Here is a 20,120-nt window from a genome sequence, read left to right as displayed (position 1 = left end):
ATGTTTATTACATGTCGCTGTTTTAACAATGACGGTTTATTTTCCACAATGTTTCAATGATCTTTGTGCAGGCTCTTAATTTAGAGACACCACAGTTGCTTCTTTGTATATCCATTCCAGTCCAATTCACTTAATTTATACAGAACATTTTAAAAACAATTAAGCTTACCAAAATGCTGCACAATAAAAATCAAATAAAAAGATCAATAAAAAAAATAATAAAATAGTATAAGAACCAAATTAACTTTCAAGACCCAACTTTCCCGATGTTGTTTCTCCTTAGATCCTCAGAGGTGATACCTAAAATAAATAAATAAAATAGCATGTGAATGTAAATTTATTTTCCTCTGTGATAAATCTTTCCAGTTTGAGCCATTTTTGTCCAGTTGCTGAAGGAAAAAAAAATCCAGCACAAAGTTTTTATTTGAAAGGATTGATAAGTAATCCTGCAGGTTTAGATCCATCTTGTAGTCCACTCTGTTTAGACTGTGTTGACTTCAAAGCTGCAAAACCTGTAGCCTGATTTGACTGACATTCATGGAGCTTGCACACTGCCCGCGTGCATGAAAGTTGTTATAGATCAGAGACTTTTATCAGTGTATGGTCAGACCAAAATGCCTGGTCACAATCCAATCCAAACTCTGTAAGTAATAATGTTACATTGCCCAACACAGAAAAGCCACAGAAACACACAAACTACCAGGTATCTTAGAAATGGAGTTAAAGGGGAAAAAGGAAAAAGTTCATGAATATGCTGATGACATTTATGATTATAGATGCACCTGTTAATGATTTTACGTTCGGTAAAGCTGCTTTATGAGGCTATGAAACCTTCAACACTAATCAGGCTGTAAGGAGATCTTTATGATCCTCTGAAAGGTTTAATCAGCTGTGTGACTTTATAATGCCCTGAAGATAAAAATGTGATCTGTTTCTGAGTGCTGAATAAACCTGCATACATACTTAAAAATCTGTATGAAGAGGGCTGGAATACACCTTGAAGTATACATAAGCACAGGTAACTTTTTACAGATTGTGGGGTCCTGTGGGGTGAATATTTGTGAGTCTACACCTTATGAATAAATTTGACCTGAATCAGATCAAGGATGAAACAGCGAACAACAAAATCAACAAAACAGTTTTAGAATTTGACGTGGACTGTAGATTATTCAGACTACCATATGAAATACACATCTGAGCTCTCTGGACTGCACATACATGTTGCATCCTATGGTGGTGAAATACACTAGTAGATCTGTATGCCTGGTATATTCGGGAATCAAACATAGCCTGGCAGTTATGCTTCCCCCAACTGGACTTAGTACATTGACTGTACATAAAGATGGATGGTGTGCCATGTACAAAAATGAAGCCTAATCCTCACTAAAAGGTCTTACATGTTGCACATTTGTACTGGTGAGGGAACCACAAACAGAGCTGCAGGATCCACCTCCTGCCCCTTGCACTAACCAAAACACACATTTCACCCACTGCTTGCTCGGCTTGAAGTGAAGTCTCCTCAAAAACTGCTCCGCCTAGTGGCTGGATGCAGTATAGGTTAAAAAATCTGGCTTTCCAGCCATTCCAGATGGGCTGTGGTCAAGCTTTAAAAAATTGATACTCCTCATAGAAATGTTTCTCACATCTGGCTGTTGTGGTGATTTGAAGATATCATTTGTCTGTCTTGTATTCAAGTCCTTTTTTCTGGAAAGTTTAGTTTTCATTAGTTATACAAGGTTAAAAACGAGGCTTCACCTAATGTTTAACGATGATTGTCATCTGCAGTTCTCGTGTATTTTTTCCGGGGATTGTAAAATTTGTCAGCAGGTAGAGTTAAGAAGTGAATAGACTCTCAAAAGAAAAAAAAATATATATTATTTTTGTCACCCAGCTCCACTCTTTATACAGTTTATGGTCGGCACAGACTTCAGCAGAACAAATTCTTGTGTATGCTTGAGGACAGAACTGGACACTTCAGTGACTCTTTTCTGGGCATTCACCATGTTTTCTCTTTGCTTTCCTTCTCCATTCTGCTAATCATAAAGCAGTGCAGGAGCTGCACTCATCAATAGAGCTGTCAATCACAGGATTTAACGCCTATTTATAGCATAAAATAAGTAATCAGAAATTAAGGTCTTATTAAAAAATGAAACGACACACATAATTAGCATAATGAAGGAAAATCGGACATATATTTTAATCTAATAGACTGACCCATGTCCGATATGATTACATGGAGGGGGTGGGCAATTTAGCAGGAGCTTCACATATTTTGGCTTCATTTTTAAAGAGCCAGCATGTCATTCATTGTTTTCTACAGTCTAGGTTTGGAAATTTACAAACTACTGAACAAAATGGAAACCTTACAGTGCTACAAATGTACTTGAGCTCTGTGACCACATCACAAGTGATTTATGTAGCGCATCGTAGTCACCCACTTTGTCTGATCCAGCTGTGCATGCTTGAAGCTAAGATCATGTAGCACTTCCCATACACGCATAAGCACCACCTCATACCACACCTGCTGCACCTGGGTACCAAAGAGACCGCTGGGACGCTGAAGGCCTCATCAGATTTGCTCATGTACCCGTGTCAGACTGGCACTGGAGGGATAATTAATCATTCCTGGTGTAGCTTGTGCCTTTGTTGTCAAACCTAATGTCACCAGATCTTTGTTGCATGATTAATAGGTAAACTGTGCCGTTGAATATGAATGCCCATCACTTAGTTTGGTTTACTTTCACTTCTTGTTAAATAAATTAAAAATAGTCTGACAGTTATTAGGATGATACTTGAATACCTTTTTAATATAGCCTCTCATGCTTCTCTGTGGATTATTTATTGGTTTGGGTATTTTTGATGAAGAGAATCAAATGAAGTCATCACACTTTGTTTATTTCACAAGTCTTCATTATGTATCAGGGATTAAACTATGCTGTAGAAACTCAGTGACAGATCACAGGATGAAAATAGCCAGGGAACATTTCATGGTAGTAGCCTAAAATAACCCTGTTAAGCTTTAAAGTCTTACCACAGATTGTCTGATTGAGCTGCTTGTCCCTCTGCTGTCCGCGTCATGTTAATCTCTATTCGAGCATGATGAAGCAAACTGGAGCATGCCTTATTAAAACTGCTGGCAGAGACCTGAGGAAGAGAGCTGGAGCTGGAGCTGGCAGGGAGTTATCTAAGGCTTATCTTTTGTTTTCTGCTAAAATATATCCTCTGCTCTAGTTTTGATCTGCCGGAAGACGGATACTCATCTGTTTTTATTGCCGATCAAACTATGATGCAAACAAATGATCAGTCCCTCCAACAAAGAAGGAGAAAAATAAGGAAACTGACCTTTGGTGTAACTAACTCTGACTGAAGGAAACTTTTTCTGGCTAATATATTTTCCTCTATTCAGTCATTCTTTTGCTGCAATAAAAAATGTGTCTAGAGTCTTGGAGGTTGATAAAGAGGCTTTTTGGTGGCAGCACAGAAATTCAAAGGGGCAATGAAAACATCACACTCTTCAGGAAAGAAACTAAATAAATAGTCTTTCAGAAAAGTGACTTTTTTCCATTTTAGTTTTAAAATAAGCCCTCCACTTTGATGATATTTTCTCTCCAGTTTCCAGTTTTCTTTTCCATTTTTGATGATGATTTCTGGCTGTTTTGAATATTCAACAACAAAAAGTATTTATCTCTGATAAGTAGTTTAACAGTTGGACTTCAGGGGGCTAAGCTAAAAACAGAAATCACACTGATCTGTTGCAAGAATTGTCTAACTGTGATATCCGATATCAAACCAAATGAACCTTTATTTACTTTTTTTTTTTTAATGTTTGATGCAGCACACAAAAATATAAAAGGTAACAAACTTCCATCAAGAATAAGAAGAGCTTTAATTGCCCTGCAGAGACTGCCAAGACACAGTGAAACCCCAGTCTGCGTAATTTTCCAAAACAAGCTAGACTTAATTTAAACTTTCAGTTAATCTCTAAACTTAGACAGTGGTTAAATCAGTAGATTTTGCTAAATAGTAACTCTTATGCTTATGTTAAACCATTGACAGTAAGTCCTGGTAGCAATTAACATTAAGCTTTGAAACTGAAATGACCTCGTAGTTGTTAAACTCACCTTGTTATGACTAGCTTACCATTACTCATGTGATAAGTGAGTGGCTTTCTGCAGTGTTACCAACTTTAGAGACTTTGTCACCTTATTTGGCAAGAATTCAGACTTTTCTCGCTACATTTTTTGCAAAAAAGCTGTTAACAACAAATCTAGCCACTTTTCTGGTGCTATTGAAGACTTTTAGGGACTGACGGGTCAAGACTGCAAATGAAAACCACAGCTGTTTGATCTACAGCATCTGGTACAGCAGAACTGTTTTTAGACGCTGTTAAAGTGATGTTTCTACTCAAAATCAACCTTTGTTTGGTTGGCTTTACTAATGTCTAGTTATGCAAATTAGGTGATGGGGACTTTTAGCGACTTCTAGTACAGCTAACTTTACTTTCTGAGGAGTTAGCAACACTGACTGTCTGCAGCTGCTGCATGCTCACTCAAACAAACCACTTCAGGGTTTGACTGAAAGCAAGCTGAGACCACCTCCTCTCAGCAAGCTTGATTAGCTTGTTTGGTCCCACTTCAAGGTTTTTATGTATGAGTGAAGGAAATTAACAAATACAGGTAAAAATGAAATCATATTTGTAATTAAGATCTTTGCTGCTAAATCATAAGTGCCTCCTCCCTCAAGCAGAACAGTAATAGATAGCTACACCTCCAGTGTGTATCTGCTGCCTGGGTGTGGAGGGACAAGGTTTAAAATATCTTCAAAAAACTTCAGGAATGTGGACTAAAATGGACTTTTTTGATCAAGACTGACATCCTGGCATTTATTTTATTTTGATGGGTTGCAGAGGTTTGACTTAAATGGATAAGATGAAGGAGGATCACGGAAGTCAGTGTAGTTCAAAACCTTAGACTGTATAATTAATGGATGTAGTCTCCCTGACGTCACTCGTCTGTTTCTGAAACAGATTTTTGAAGCAAATCCGCTATCCAGACCATATTGGAAGTAACAAGGACTTCGAGTACAGCTACTGCCTCTGATTGGGCGAGTTAGCAATCTTAATATCCTCTGAACTGCTGAGTTAGAAAAAATTCACCCCCCATTCAGTGTGTGCCTTTCTGAATTCAGAATCAGGTCCGGACTCATGTCTGGCTCACATGCACTTATGCTGGTGTTTCGTGGCCTCTTAACTCAGCTTTCCAACTTCTTAACTTCTAAACTTGTGATGGAGGCAGCATATCAGGCTGCATAAAAAAGGCGAATACAGCTATTTTCAAACTCAGTACTTCTCCCCAGCTCCTTTAAAAATGTTGAAAACAGCGTCGGTGAGTAGGCTTGTGTTTGTAAAGGGGCTGTTTTTTTTTAAATCATATACTGCAGAGTCCTGAAAAGCAGTGGTGTGTCGCATCTCATCCACCGTGGCAGAAATGGAAAGCAGACAGAGCTGAGCCTTCCAGGAAATAATAAAACTTAACACCACACAACCTCAAATGCTTTAAAATCATCTCCTTATTGAAGCAGCTCAGATGAACATCCTCTATTACACGTTGGGTACACAGAGATCAGAGGCCGTTAAAAAAGTGATCCTGTATTTCTGAAGTGATGCTTCTCTGTAGATTCATTTACTGTGGGTTGTTTTTCAAACATATCTAATTGGATTTTGGATACTGTAGTGTCTTCACTCTTCCTGTTTCAACATGAGTCCTTGGGCCTTCTTTAAAGTCAGGTTTCTTTAGTCTTTTTGGTTCCTCCTGCTGTGGTAGGTTTAATCCTATTCAGCGAGTCACTACAAAATAATCATATCAGGTGCGTTTATCTGAACCCCTGCAGTGCTCTGGACTGTGATTGTCCTTCACTACATAAAGAAGATCTGAATATCTGCCTGAGGATCAATATGATCTGTTAGTTTGTGTGTTTCTCTTCTTGCTGTGTTTCCAGCTGTTAGTTTGAGTAAAGTGTGAAATGACTGACACATCAATCAAATAACTCTGCATGAGGGAATCAGCAGGTGATGTTTAAGCTACAGATTTAATGAAGGCTGGCTTTAAGTTGTGTTTACATTCTTCAGACAGGTTCATGGTCAAATTCAGGCCAGGAGAAAACTCATTATGTGCAACAGTTAACCCTTCACTGCACGTACCTAAAAGTTTCTGAAAACTTGAAATATTACACTTACAAAAAGCACAATGTAAAGCCTGGACCGTGTTTTCCCTTTTGTTTTTATATCAAGTATAAAGTTAAGGCTAATAGAATCCAGATCTCACATGTATATTTTTCATGTGAGGCTACTTGCTGCTTTTAGTCATTTTTTTCAAGCAATTCTGTAAAAATGAAAAAGTAATAGCTTCTAAAAAGTAAATATAGAGCAAGTTTCTTTGTCTCCTGTCAGAGTGCATTGAAAATCTTTGGGGGTTTTTTGAATGTTGAATAGTCAAAACAGGAAATTTGGGATTGAAGTCTGTGGCTCTGTGAACTCTTGGTAATGGAAGTTTTATTTGCTTTCCCATCAAAAACAGCCAAATATCTCTCGCATGATTGGAAATTTTGAGGTTTTCACTCGAACAAAGCAAAAAGTTTTCAGTCCAAACAATGTTTGGATGAAAACAGTTTGTTGGGTTCAGAGAAAAGACTGTGCCCACAGTGGATGATTCAGAACAAACCCCATCGATCCTTTTTATACCAGGTTCAGTCCATAGGTATAAATGAGGGACCATGTAAGGACTGACATGAGTAATCTGTTTGAATAGAAATGAAAAATAGATGTTTACTCTCATCAGCTCTTTGTGTAAGTGTTTCCTCATACAGTGGGTTTGTGACCTGCAGAGTGGATTATCTCAGGCCAGCAGGATCACTTTATATCTCTTAATGACTGTTACTCAGTATACCGTCCAAACTGCAGAGAGCTGCTCCAGCAGAATCCAGCACCCCCTCAGCTGGCACAGCATTTTACTCTGCTATGACCTCACATTACTGGATGAGAACTTCTAAGTTCTGCAGGTGTAGCGTCATTAAAGTGTCTTTTGTACAAAATCTACACACAGCATATCCACAAGTTCATTGCACGGTACACATGTAACCCTGGTCCCTGCTCTGTCCTTGCAGCTCCACATCGCAGCAGCAAACGGCTACGTGCAGGCTGCAGAGCTGCTCCTGGAGGGGGGAGCCCGCATGGACCTGAGAGACTCAGATGGATGGCAGCCTCTCCACGCTGCAGCCTGCTGGGGTCAGGTGAGGTAACACAACAGGAAACAGGAAATGGAAAACCACACACACACACACACACACACACACACACACACACACAAACATAAAGGTCTCCAAACCATTAACATAATTTGCTGCTGTTGTTGTTTCAGATGCATGTGGCCGAGCTGCTGGTGTCTCATGGAGCCAGTCTCAACGCCAAGACTTTCCTAGAAGAGACCCCTATCGGTACATTAACACCCCGGTGCTCCTCACTCTCACACTTATCAATACACCTGGTGGGGGGCTAAGAAAACAACACATCTCAGCCCAGCAGGGCTATTTCCAGTCTGTTTACTGAATGCAAACTTAAGATTTGCTGCAACAGGATTTGAATAAAAAAATAAAGAACAGTTTAAACCTTTGTGGGCAAAACTACTTATGGCACTTTTTATATTTTGGAATCTTTTACACATTTTACAACCTATGAGGATCAGTAGTATGAGTGAGAGTATCTGCGAGAGAAATAAAAATGCAAACAAATACTTTTGTTGTCTCAAGACCATATCCAGAGTATAAACATCCATTTTATGTCCTCCTCTCTCTTAATTTCTCAGATCTGTGTGAAGACGAGGAGTTCAGAGCCATCCTGCTCGACCTAAAACACAAACACGACATCATAATGAAGTCGCAGCTCAAACACAAGACCTCACTGTGCAGGCGAACGTCCAGCGCAGGGAGTCGTGGGTAAGTGCTGACATCTGCTGGACTGTAACTGGTACTGCACAAGATAGTTAGGGTTGGCTGTATAGCATTGGTATTGGTTTTGGCGTTGTTTGAAAATCTGTCTTTTGTGTAGATTTCCTGAATCAGCTCTTTTTAAACTCTGTTAGATGAGCAGTTCATTACTCCTCATCATGAAATGTAGAATTTAAAATGTATGAGACAAATACTCCAAAAAAGGTGTCACATGGGGCAAAATGTGCTGAGAAAATGCTGTTTCTTCCTTTGCGTTTACAGAAAAGTTGTGCGGCGAGCCAGCCTGTCCGACAGACATAACCTGTGTCGCAAAGAGTATGAGACAGAGGCCATCGTGTGGAGGGGAGGGAGGGAGGAGGAGGACGAGAAGGAGAAAGAGTCTGACCAGGAGAACACTCAGGTGGCTAATGTGAGTCTTAAGGTTCACCATTTCCAGGTTCTCGTATTTTTTTATTAATGTTTTGCCACTCTTTTCATTATAATTATGAATTTTCCTCCTTTTAATGCTGAAATTTTATCTCTCTGCAAATAACCTGCAAGATATGAGATCTGAGAGTCTGAGATGTTTTCAGCCCAGGCACAGAGGTGTTAAATATCAGGCAGATGATCATCCACTCACTAATTTCACATCAGGAGTTTAACCATGGCCACAAAACTACAAATAATATAGAGATCCAATACAACTCTTCAATGAAAGATAAAAACACAGCCCAGAGAGACGAGTGCTACACCCTCTAAGAGCTGCTCTCCTGGAGTTAGCATTGTTAGCAGCACTGCTAAGCTGCTACACATTGACTGCATCAATCAGAGAGAAAGATAAAAAAAGAAATGATCTGAACTTGAAGAAAGCTGAAGCACGTTTTGTGAACTTCAGCCTTAAGAAAGCCCAAATAACAAAGATTAATTACTTCCTTTAATAGTTGCAATAACTCTTGAGCTTTCTTTCTTTTTTTGCTGGATAGTTTTGGCAGCAGATCAAAGAAATCTGATCTCCCCTGACTGGAGTCTGACCTCAGTGTATCCATCTTCCTGAACAGACGTCTCACAGAGGGATTAACTTAATCTCTATTGATGTCCCGCAGGTCAAGCCGGCCGTAGCTGTGGAGCTGCCAGACAAGCCCAAGCTGCCCACCATCCTGAAAGACGGCAACGGCAAGCAGAACGGCCTCATCTCCACCACCACATCTGTGCCGCCGCAACCGTCCAACGGCAACACACCATCGTCCGACAAGTCTGGGGTCATCTCCACCCAGCCCACCCAGGAGGAATCCTGGCCAAGAGAGCGCGCTCAGACTCTGTCCGAGCTCAAGAAACAGAGGGCGGCCGCCAAACTCTTGAATCACCCTTTGTTTAACGGTCACCTCGGCAACGGCTCCACAGACTCTTTCTCTGATGCCAAAATCAACTCAGATGACCCCCGCATGCCGCTGGTCTCCTCCAACGGCAGCGCTGTTTACTACACCCCGGCCAGTGGCGACCCGCCTCTGCTCAAACTGAAACAGCCGATAGAGGAGCAGCCGCCCAAGACGCGGACCTGCTGCTGCGTGTCGTAGCCTTCTGGTCATGTGACTGCTGAATGGACAGGAAGTGTTTGCACAGAGAGGAAGGGCGTGAAGACGGCACTGATGGAAGGAGTGGTGGAATCTTCTATCTTTGAGCGTCCTTTTTGTCCCCCGAGTAGATGGTCGGTCTCCTTTTCTTCCTGTCATGTGACCCCCTCCCCAAACGCAGACTTGTTTGAAGTATGGAGCAGTGAGACGTTTTCCTTCCTCATGTTCTTTGGAGTAAAGGAGTGAGAAGTCCCCCTATAAGAAATGCCAAATGGATAATAGGAGTTAAAGAAGCTCTAACTTCAGCTGTGCTGTCTTTGAGAATCAACATGTGGACACTTTTTAAACTTTTCACCAGGAAAGAGTTGATCATTTTTAATCAGAGAGTCAAAGAAAGTATCAAGGTACAAGAAGACAGAAAAGAGTCCATTTTTCCTTCCACACATGGACAGTTTTCACGTGATTAAAGAAACTGTTTCTGCAGGACAAACTCACGTTGTTGTCAAACCGCATTGTTCTGCTTTTTTGCCATTTTTATCATTTTCAGGTGAGCAGGATCAAGTTACAGGTGTCTCCAGATGTTTTTTATTATCTTAATCTTCATATCAGCGACAGCAAAACGTAGCAACGAGAGATCAGCAATATCTCTTTTCATATTCAAATGCTGCCTGCACAAGCAAAGGGAAGGAACGCCATAAACAGTGTTAAAACATTCAGGAAGTGTACTTGTACAGCCAGAGATATCAGCACAGATAAAAGTAGAGCGTTAGTATTATCCTTCACTTCACCGTCCTCTCGTGTCAAACCTGAACTGACAGATCATGCTCTGTTTTAAGCGTTACCCACGTCTGTGCTCTGTGGTTAAGATAATTTAAGCAAAAACATGGTTAAAGATGATCATTTCCTTATTTATGAAGTTAATGTTATGTATAAAAAGTATATTACGGTTCCTAAAGTTGAGTGTATTTATTATTTGGATGGTGTGTGGAGAGTGTGAATGCGATATGAGATGAGCTGGGAAGTCTTCCAGCCGAGCACCTTCTGACAGCAAACGTTCAACACATGAAATGAAGTAAAGGTTCCCATGTGCTTAAATGAACATGTTATTAAATCATACCAACAAGCCATCCTGCTATATTCCAGACCTGTGTCACTACAAATAACAGTGTTATTTGTCCATGTTTGTTTTGTTTTTCTCTGGTGGCCATCATGTGGCTCTGTCTTCTTCCACTCACCGTGTTTGTCTCTTGAACAGAACTTGTAAATGTTGTGTAATGAACTGTAAGTATAGAATGAGACTCTATGCTTGCCTCGTCTTTTTTTTTTTTATAAATATTAACCCATGGGATAACCCATGGAGCTGGTATGTAGCGGGACAGCACCATTGTGTCAGCTGTCCCTGAATGCACCATGAGTCCAACAGGAAATATGAACTTTGCATCACCAAAACAAGAAGTTCCTTTGCTTAGTTCAGTAAAATATTTGATTAATTTGAAAATACACTTATTGGCTGTTTTGCTGAGTATTACATGAGTAAACTGATACCACTGTCTTGATTTTACACTGTTTTTAGCAGCTGGTTGGCTTAGCTCAGCATAAAGCCTTTAGCCTGGGATTAACAAATCCTGCGCAACAGATTCAGTCTTTTCTTAAAGGTGTTTCTCTGGCTTTATTTGGAGAGGACAGGAAACAGGGTGAGAGTGTGGAGTGACATGCTGAACAGGGGCCACAGGTTGGATTTGAACCCATTTTAAAGCCAGCCTAATGAGGCACGCAACCTCGACCACTAGGTTATACGGCATCCCCTCCAGTAATCTTTTTATACCATAACACATACTTCTACATAAAATATGCATTGGATTGGGACTTGTTATGTTGAAATAACTCACTGTGTTGATGATTACAGGTCAGCAGATGAGTCATGCTGGATTAAAAACCACAGAGTGAGTCTGGATGAAGTAGGGCATCCCTGTGTTTAAGGCTTTTGACGTAGACATATTATGTCAAGCTACAATTTTTTGATTGATGTTTTTTCTTACCTTTGCTTTTTCCCTCTGTTTTACTCCCCTACAGCTGTCTGAGGCTATGTCCACCCGTAGCAGGAAACCACATATATATGTATAGGCCTGTCATCCACACTAAACTGAAGCTATATGTCACTAAAAACAACGTTTTCTGAAAACTCCAGCCAAAGTGAAGATTTTGGAAAACTCTGGTTACACAGTTTCGTGTGGATGCGGGTAAACAGAGTTTTAGATTCTCAAACATCTCAGCTCAATGACGGGGCTCATTCTGATTGGCTGGCACAGGTTTTACATCTGGAAATGGCAAATATAGGTTTAGCATGCCTCGGCTGCACTTGTTGGCAGATTTACCCCCTGCATGTGGACAGAAGTATTTTTAAAAACAAAACAAGGCAGGGATATTCGTTTTTGAAACTTGTGGCCTTGACTTGAGTCTAGTCTTGCTTGAGGTTTTAACCTGTTAGAATGAGGTTCCTGAGTATCACTGCTGCCAAAAAGTGCGTTCATGTGGTGCTTTTTAGACCTGCCATTTTTTTTGCTCTAAGATAACTTTTTGGATGATTTGGAGCTTTATTTTTAAGCATTAGCTTATTTAAATTTGTCCAAACTGGAGGGCCCCATAGAGCCATGAAATGTCTTTTACAAGAGTGTTGTTCCCAAAATCAGACATAACCATTTCAAACATGTTAAAATCCTGGATCACATAGCAGTAAATCATCAATCAGAGCATCTACAGCCTGATCTATCTTCCTCCAGTGCCTCCAATCTGTTTTTAAAGGCGTTAAAAGAGACCCAAACTCTCCTGCTGCAGATTCCAGGCTGCAGGAAAAGCATAACTACAAAAAACTAAGCCAACCAGCTTTCTGCGTGTTTAAAAAATGTAAGTGGTATCAGTTTTCTCACTCAACCCTTGGCAAGAAAGAGAATAAGTAATTTCCTAAAATGTTTGACTCCTCCTTTAATCTCTGTGTGAGTGCCAAAGAGTCTTCCACCATTTCTAAAGTAACTTTTAAAGACATTTGAACCATTCGGGAAAGGCTTTCTCCCCCATTGAGACCTTTTCTGTTTGTCTATATCGTGATTACCCACAATGCAACTACCACTGTATCCCTACAACATCAACTGTACAGTGTCAAATATTTGTACAGCTTCGTTTGTAAATATGTTTGTATCAGTATTCTCTTCTCTCTTCCCATGAACTGCATTTACACGTGTGTGTTGTTACTGTTGAGGATTTTTACCCACAGAATGATCCGTGTGAGCAGACGTTTTGGTTGTTGAGGGGGGTAAAACTGTGATTCTGTGAAGACCCTTTAAGTTGTTTCAGTCTAAAATCTGTAACGTGGATGTGTCCAGGTTTCTTCATGACAAGTAACCCTTCATCCCCAGCCCCTTGGCCTTGCTTTTTGCGGTGACAGATGTCTGCATGACTTCTTTTTGTACAAAGGTCAGCTGAAATGTTAAGTACAAATTAAGCCACCGTCGAAGATATTGTCATTTCCCCTTTTCTGGTTCCTTATTATTTTTGAAGCAGTATTAAGAACTAAAACGGTGACATCATCCTGTTTTGACTCAACGGAAATTCATTGGAGTTACTAGTTTTCATGTCTGTCCTGGCCCCTTTAATCAATTACATTTCAGATCTGCCTTCTTATTAATTCGATTTGATTCCAGTGGGTTGTAGTTTTTAACTGCTACCTGGTCAGTATTAGCCGTAAAGGGACGGTCACCTGTTGAAAAGTACCCTGTGTTCTCATGGTTTCTACAGATCAAAGCTTCTGTTTGTCTGCGAGCCTTGTTGTCTGTAAGGATAAAGAAAAAAAAACTACTGATTTTGTAATTACTGGAATATATTGATGGTTGCATTAACATATTTTGAATAAATTGTATATTTTGAGAATTTTACACAGTCTCCTCCTTTTTTAAAATTTTGATACGACTGCCCTGTAAAACTCAACACAAGAAGGCTTGAATAAAGACTTGATGCTTACTTTTATTTTACCACATGTCCACTGAATCTGTATTCTGCACTGTTGATTGATTGAAGGTGGAAAAAGTGAAGATGTTATTTATATATCATTCACTTTAATGGCCAACTGGAGGCAACTCAACTAATTTGATACCTAAGTGAAGTCTTTCCTTTATAGTTTATGCTCTTACAGGCAGTTTTGATTTTCCTTACATACAGCTCTCAGTTCAATTATGGTCCCAACTTGGCTGCTTATGTTCAAATTCTGTCAAATCTAGATTTTAAAAAGCAGGTGATGATAGCCAAATTGGCAAACCCAAGGACTCTGGTTACAACTTGAGCCTGATGAATCCTGGCATTGTCATCTTGGAATATGTCTGTGCCATCAGGAATAACCTGGTCATTCAGTATATTCAGGTAGTCAGCTGACCTCATTCTCTGAGCACAGACTGTTGCTGAACCTAGACCTGACCAACTGCAGCGACCCCTGATCATAGCACTGCCCCCACAGGCTTGGACAGTAGGCACTAGGCACGATGGGTGATCACTTCATCTGCCTCTCTTCTTACTCTGATGCGCCCATCACTCCAGACCAGTGTCAATATGGACTCATCAGACCACATGACCTTCTTCCATTGCTCCAGAGTCCAATCCTTATGCTCCCTAGCAAACTGAAGCCTTTTTTTCCAGTCAGCCTCACTGATTGCTGACTGACAGCAGTCAGACTATACCATCCTCAATGAAGATCTTGGTGAAAAATCAATGCAACACTGGATGGAAATTAATCTTGTGACATTGCAGAAGCTTAACAAAACAATGCCACAGCAAATGTGTGCCGTTATCAAAGCTAAAAGTGGTCCAACAAAATATTACAGTGTGTGTGACCTTTTTTCTATGGTGGCAACTTTTTTTTGGCTGGGCAGTGTAGTTGTCACTGTTACTGCTGCCCCCTTGTGATCATGTGCTGGTGAAAAGTTTTTTTTTATATATATATTTTTTTACATATCAGTGCCTAAGGAAAAAAAAAAGATCTAACACCTTTTTAAAAGCCTTTTAAAGGCTTATATGGACAGACATCCAACATGTCACCAAGCCAACGTCATCAGTCACTATTATTATCTTGTGTTGTATCTTATCAAATGAAAGACAACAACCACCATGTTGTTGCTGTAGCCCCACAGTTTCACCATAACCATTGCTACAACACCGTGACTGTGTCTGTCTCTCTGTCTCCTAAGTCCTGTACTCATAATGGGTTAAGATGAGATAAGACCTCTCATCTTGTCATGATGTTAGGTTCCTGCAAATAAAATTCTATTAATGGTAACGGGTCTCGATCAATTAATGTTTTTGGAAAGTGCCTTGCAATAACGTTTGTTATGATTTGGCGCTATGAATAAAGATTGATCAATTGATTGCCATGTTAAATCAGCGTCATATAACAGCCAACAGCTAACGTGCTCGCTAATTATCATTGCTCAACCACACATTATAACAGAAAACACTCTTTTTTTATAAAGCGTTCTTTTTTATCAAAGCTTTGCAGAAAAAAAAAGTTGAACTCTGTTTTGAAATAGTGGAATTGACAATGAGCTCCAGTGCCGTGAAAGGAAAGTTTTCCACTGTAGCCAATCCTCCAAACTAACATCCTTTCCTCTAAAACATATTCAGACACTTTCTTGCTGAAGTCAGACAAACACAACATATTCAGGTCACGTTTTCCTGCTGTATGAAGGTCGCCAACATTTTCCTTCACCCTGCGACGTCTGCTTTCTCTGCCCTACTTCTGCAGCTCCTCTCTGATCTGAAACAGGCAGAGGCCGGACTGTCCTTCAGCACACAGCTGTCAGGGTCCTGGCCCGGCATCAGCTGCGTCCCTCAATGATTCTTTGTTTTTATTTCCCCCTGCTCTCTCTTTCTCAACTTCTTCCTCTCATCCACTGTCTGCGGGGTCGGCAGGGTCAGTGTTTCTCACCAGGCTGCTCAGAAGTCATTGCTCAGATGAGAAGCAGTTGGGTTATGGAGACAAGTAAAGGAGACAGTTGGGAGAAAGTAACGTGTTTTTCAAAGTTTATTCTAAGTTATAGTTTGGGGGCTTCTGGATATGACTTGTCCCAATTTCCTGCCACTCTAACAAACTGTACTCTCTGCTTTGTATTCTGCAACAGTTAAAAACAAAAGCCTCTGCCTGACATGTTTGTTTTTTCAGTGTTGATTTAGATATGGCAGTCTATCATTTATGAGTATGTTTATCAGTGCATGGACTTTCCAGGACTATCATAAAACTGCACCCTCCTCCTTCAATGTCAGCTCAGGGATTTGAAAAAACAAGCTATAGGACAACATGGCAGCTCCCAAAAGAAGGTGAAAATACTTAAAGCATATCAAATGTCTGTGTTACAGTCTCGTGTCCTTAGCAAACGTAGGAGAAACCTGCCTTTCATGTGACTCCCCCTCTGTGCACGCTCAGTATGTCTAAAGCATATAGACAAAGAGGAGGACAATGGAGCTGAGAGCACATGATCAGGACTGCATTAACCTCCTCTGCGTGCCTTGGCTTTGCTATTGTGCCTGAGCCTACAGTGAATCCACGCCAGCTGGCTTCAGTCCCAGTCCTTCAGTCCTCTTCAGTGAAGGGTGAAGTGGACCGGAGCCAGGAAGAGCATACAGACACATACTGACCACCATGCTGGACACAAAACTGGAGGAGTGCTGATGGAGGCAGTGAGGAGCAGAGGAGGATAAAGCTGAACCAGAGCCAGAGAGTTTTTTAAGGACTGATGGATGGATGGAAAGAAAACTGCATGCAAATGAGACGTGGAGTGAAAGCAGGCCGACGCTGTGAGGACGCTGCTCTATTGACCAACCTGCCAGCTTTTTGAAGACGGAGAAAAAAGCTGCACAAAAGAGCGGACAGATGGAGGGATGGTCCAATGGGTCAGAACTTCTCCCTGTTTCCCAGGATCTGCTGGATTTAACAGAGCTCCAGTGTCCTGTGTGACCTGGATTTAAGACATCACAAGGAGAGAGTCGATATCTGTCTGTCCTACTACTGTCAAAAGTCTATCGATTTAAACTCAGACAAGTCACTTACCAACCCCCTGACATGAGACGCCTTATCAGTGCGAAACATGTACTGTCGCTTTAATCCTGAAGGATGTATCTGAAATATTCATCAAAATGTTGAGTGTTTAAGCTACACAGCTGCGCCAACATAACATCCTCCTTCTTTAATACAAAACTTTAAAAACCGTTCTTCCACTTATTGCTCCACTGGGGTCCAAAAATGCATCATACCTCAACAAAGTATAATTTCCTTAGGGTGTAGATACAATATCAAGATGTAAACAGGAAGAAGCTTTTCTGTACACATCTCTTTTAAATAAGTCAATGACTATTAAGAGTTGAATAACTTATTATACGCCATATTAAAATAGTCAAACAGATGTCTGTTAAGTTCACTATCTTTTGGCAAATATGTCAACATAATATGTATGAAAAACCATGTCATTAGGTAATTCAACCTTTGAGAAGTCTTGTATTTGTTGTACTACCGTAAACACTGACCAATGATCACGCCAGCTCTTCAAAAACAGTGCCTACCATAAGTTAACTTGTTCCAGTCACCCAGCAGGAGTGTGGGAAGCAACATTGTTCTGCTCTCTGCCAGCACACCAAGTCTCCTTATTCACCCACAGAGTAAACAAGGTCACTTTGACTGAAGTGTTGACAAAGGCAGCACTGTTTGGATGTCTGGGTACTGGGGGTAAAACAAAAAAATATATACAGTTGCAGTCATGGTTTACATTCTGGATGCAAACAAAATAAACAACATAAAGATCTTTGAGATTTTAACATTGAGAATGGTGGTTATAGTCACAGCAGTGTAAGATGTCCACAGCAGTTTCTGTGCAGCACACTGCTCCTTTGTGTTAGCATCTGTAAAGGCCATGTGTGGTTTACACCCTGCTAGCTGCTGACATGATGAACTCAGTAACTTTGATAGAAGAGAAAAAGGCCAATACCACATGATCTGTCATTTTCCTTTACTTGCCTACTCAACCATCTGTTTATCTATATCGGCTCTTTGTGTATTTCTTTAGATTTGTTGATTCCTTTTTCGTGTTGAGATTGTGACTTTGAGTGTTTGTGATGGCTTCCTAATCCAGAATTCAAAATTTTCTTGCCATGCCTCCAGCTGCCTCTGACTGAGCCTATAAAAAGTAAATTCTGTTGCAAAGTAAATGTTAAACAAACACTCAGTAATACTTGTGTAAATAAACCTGATAAACTGGTTTTCTAAATGAGTCGGTGAAAGTTGTGACTCTTCCTTGAGAATCACCTACACCTGTAAAGTGGGTTAAATACACAACCACGCGTGTCTCCACCTCCCTGCACCTTTTCTGAAGATGTTGAGTTATCAGAGAACAATGTGAATCATCAACAGTAGCTGTGTTTGTCTTGGCTTGACTACATGATGAGTTTGCAGCAGAGCAATTACGGCTCAAGCAGTACGACACACACCACTACTCTTTGAATCTGTCCATGCTGTGTTCATTTACAACAGCTAGCTGTCGTTGCTGCTACTCACACCACGTTCTGAACAGTAAATTAAACTTCCTACAAGCAAAATCAGTTAAATTGTAAACTGAAGGGCACTGTCTTATGTGATTGTAATGTAAAGTTACATTTTAACAACTTGTAATTTGTTTTTTAAGTGATCTTTTAAGGCTGCTGTGATGGAGGAAAATTTGGTGCTTTATATGACAATCAAATATCCTCCTCATCAAAGTAACTTTGGAATTAAATTGAACCTGTAGTAACATCCCAGCTGCTGTCTTAGCAGCATAAAGTGTCTCCCCTACCATCTGTTCACTATTTCCATCATCTAAATGTTTGTTAGATTGAGAGTATTACACAATGAAGTTCAAAGAAAAACTCACTCTGTGTGAAAGAGTAACCACAAAATGCAGCGTGCCACTAAATTTAGCTGTAAAAAAAAAAAAAGCGCTCTCAGCTGTTTCCTCTGGGAGGAAAAGAAATGAGAAGTATGTTCATTCTCTGCTTTTTTTGATGTATAGTTTTTTAATATATTTAGTTATACTGTATTGAGTTGAATATTTAATCATATATTCCTATAATTTTGCAAAAAAAATAAAATTACAATAAGGAGCTATTCAAAACCTGCCCACATGTTGATCTTTGCACAGTAAAGGTCAGAGGCTCTGCTGCTGCGCTGATGGCGCCATTTTTATCCGTGGCTTCCTGCCAAACATCCACCCTCGTCTTTATCTCACCTCCTCTTCACGCTCACTGCTTTCTTTGACTTTCTACCTCTTTTTTGTTTATGCATTTTTTGGCTGTAAGAAAAAGTCCAAATGCCAAAGGGAAGATTTCCAAATGTGAATCTGAAAACAGGTCCCATGATGCCACAACAACCACAACACTGTTCAGCATTCTCTCCCTCTTGATAACAATGAGGTGTTATGAGGAACAATGCTGCGCTCTCTCACACTGAAGTGAATGAAGAACAAAGTTTCTGATCTTGTGCTTTACCACTACTTCCTTTTAAAGCTTGTCCTGGGTTAACTTATCCAGATGTGGGATTTTTAATTTTTACTGTCCCAGCAAACAGAAACATGAAGTTCAAAGAAAAAAAAAGCATTTTAGCTGTTCTTGACTTGTTTTGTTTTCATTTCCCGCTTTGATTCTTTGCTGTCACTTATTTTACTGTTAAGACACAGCTACCTCTGATGTCATTTTGAAACCAAATACTGAACATTGTATAAAATATTTTAATATTTAACATTATATGCTAGTTGCTTGGATGTTAAAGTTTCAGAGTAATGCCCCAGGGAAACTTTTCTGAAATACTTTTTCAAAATAATTTACTTCTTACGAACTGTGCAACAACCTCTGTAGTACTTCCACAAGTAAAAGTTTCAAGGCTTCTTTCCAAGAAGAACCATAAGATTTTAGTGTTTATGATTTTGATGCAACCTCATGCAAACGGTTGAAAACTTTGGGTATCTTTTTGTCTGTTAGTTAAAGAGGCTTATCTCTCCCTAACACTCAGTAACTTCCAATGAAACTGAACCAACAAAGGAAGCTGAAGTATCCTGTGTAGGAAAAAAAAATGATTAACTTGTGTTTATTTAACTTACCTTTGGCTCAGAATGTACAGATGGGTTTTATTCTGAGGATGTTTAGAGTAAATTACTTAGTTTAACAATGATGTCTTGTTTTTGCCTTTCAATTTTTACCTCTTTCTACTTTAACCGTGTAAATTTACGATCCTTTATTACAATCTCCCTCCTGGTTGAAGGAAGTTAATGAATTAAGAAAGTGCTTGGATCAGATCATACAAACAGTGAAGACAACCGTTGCGGTTTTCAATACTTCAGTTGCTCCTTAATCTCTTAATATGCAGGAAATCCTAAATTAAATATGAGAACTTTAACCTCAAAGCTGAGTGATTTTAAATGACTCATCCCTTATTGTTGCTCCATCAATCTCACATTCACTTTCCCAACTAGCAACTGATGGCTGTCTGTCAGTGTTTCTACTTAAGGTTTC

General features: G+C 40.0%; 1 protein-coding gene across 1 annotated transcript in view; it reads left to right on the top strand.

Annotated features, from left to right (window-relative positions):
* Positions 1–13,480, top strand: part of ppp1r16b (protein phosphatase 1, regulatory subunit 16B) — a 120,938-nt gene extending 107,458 nt beyond the window's left edge. The window contains exons 7-11 of the mRNA XM_074674953.1: positions 7,162–7,287; positions 7,416–7,491; positions 7,860–7,989; positions 8,263–8,410; positions 9,084–13,480. Of these exons, the coding sequence (XP_074531054.1) occupies positions 7,162–7,287; positions 7,416–7,491; positions 7,860–7,989; positions 8,263–8,410; positions 9,084–9,554 (951 nt within the window). The 3' untranslated portion in view covers positions 9,555–13,480. The remainder of the gene's footprint in view (positions 1–7,161; positions 7,288–7,415; positions 7,492–7,859; positions 7,990–8,262; positions 8,411–9,083) is intronic.
* Positions 13,481–20,120: the final 6,640 nt, after the last annotated feature.

This window comes from Halichoeres trimaculatus, unplaced genomic scaffold, assembly GCF_033239565.1.
Source record: "Halichoeres trimaculatus isolate MK-OKI-2021-1 unplaced genomic scaffold, fHalTri1.1 fHalTri1_scaffold_1, whole genome shotgun sequence".
Classification (NCBI taxonomy): Eukaryota; Metazoa; Chordata; class Actinopteri; order Labriformes; family Labridae; genus Halichoeres; species Halichoeres trimaculatus.
This window is presented reverse-complemented; position numbering and strand designations above follow the sequence as displayed.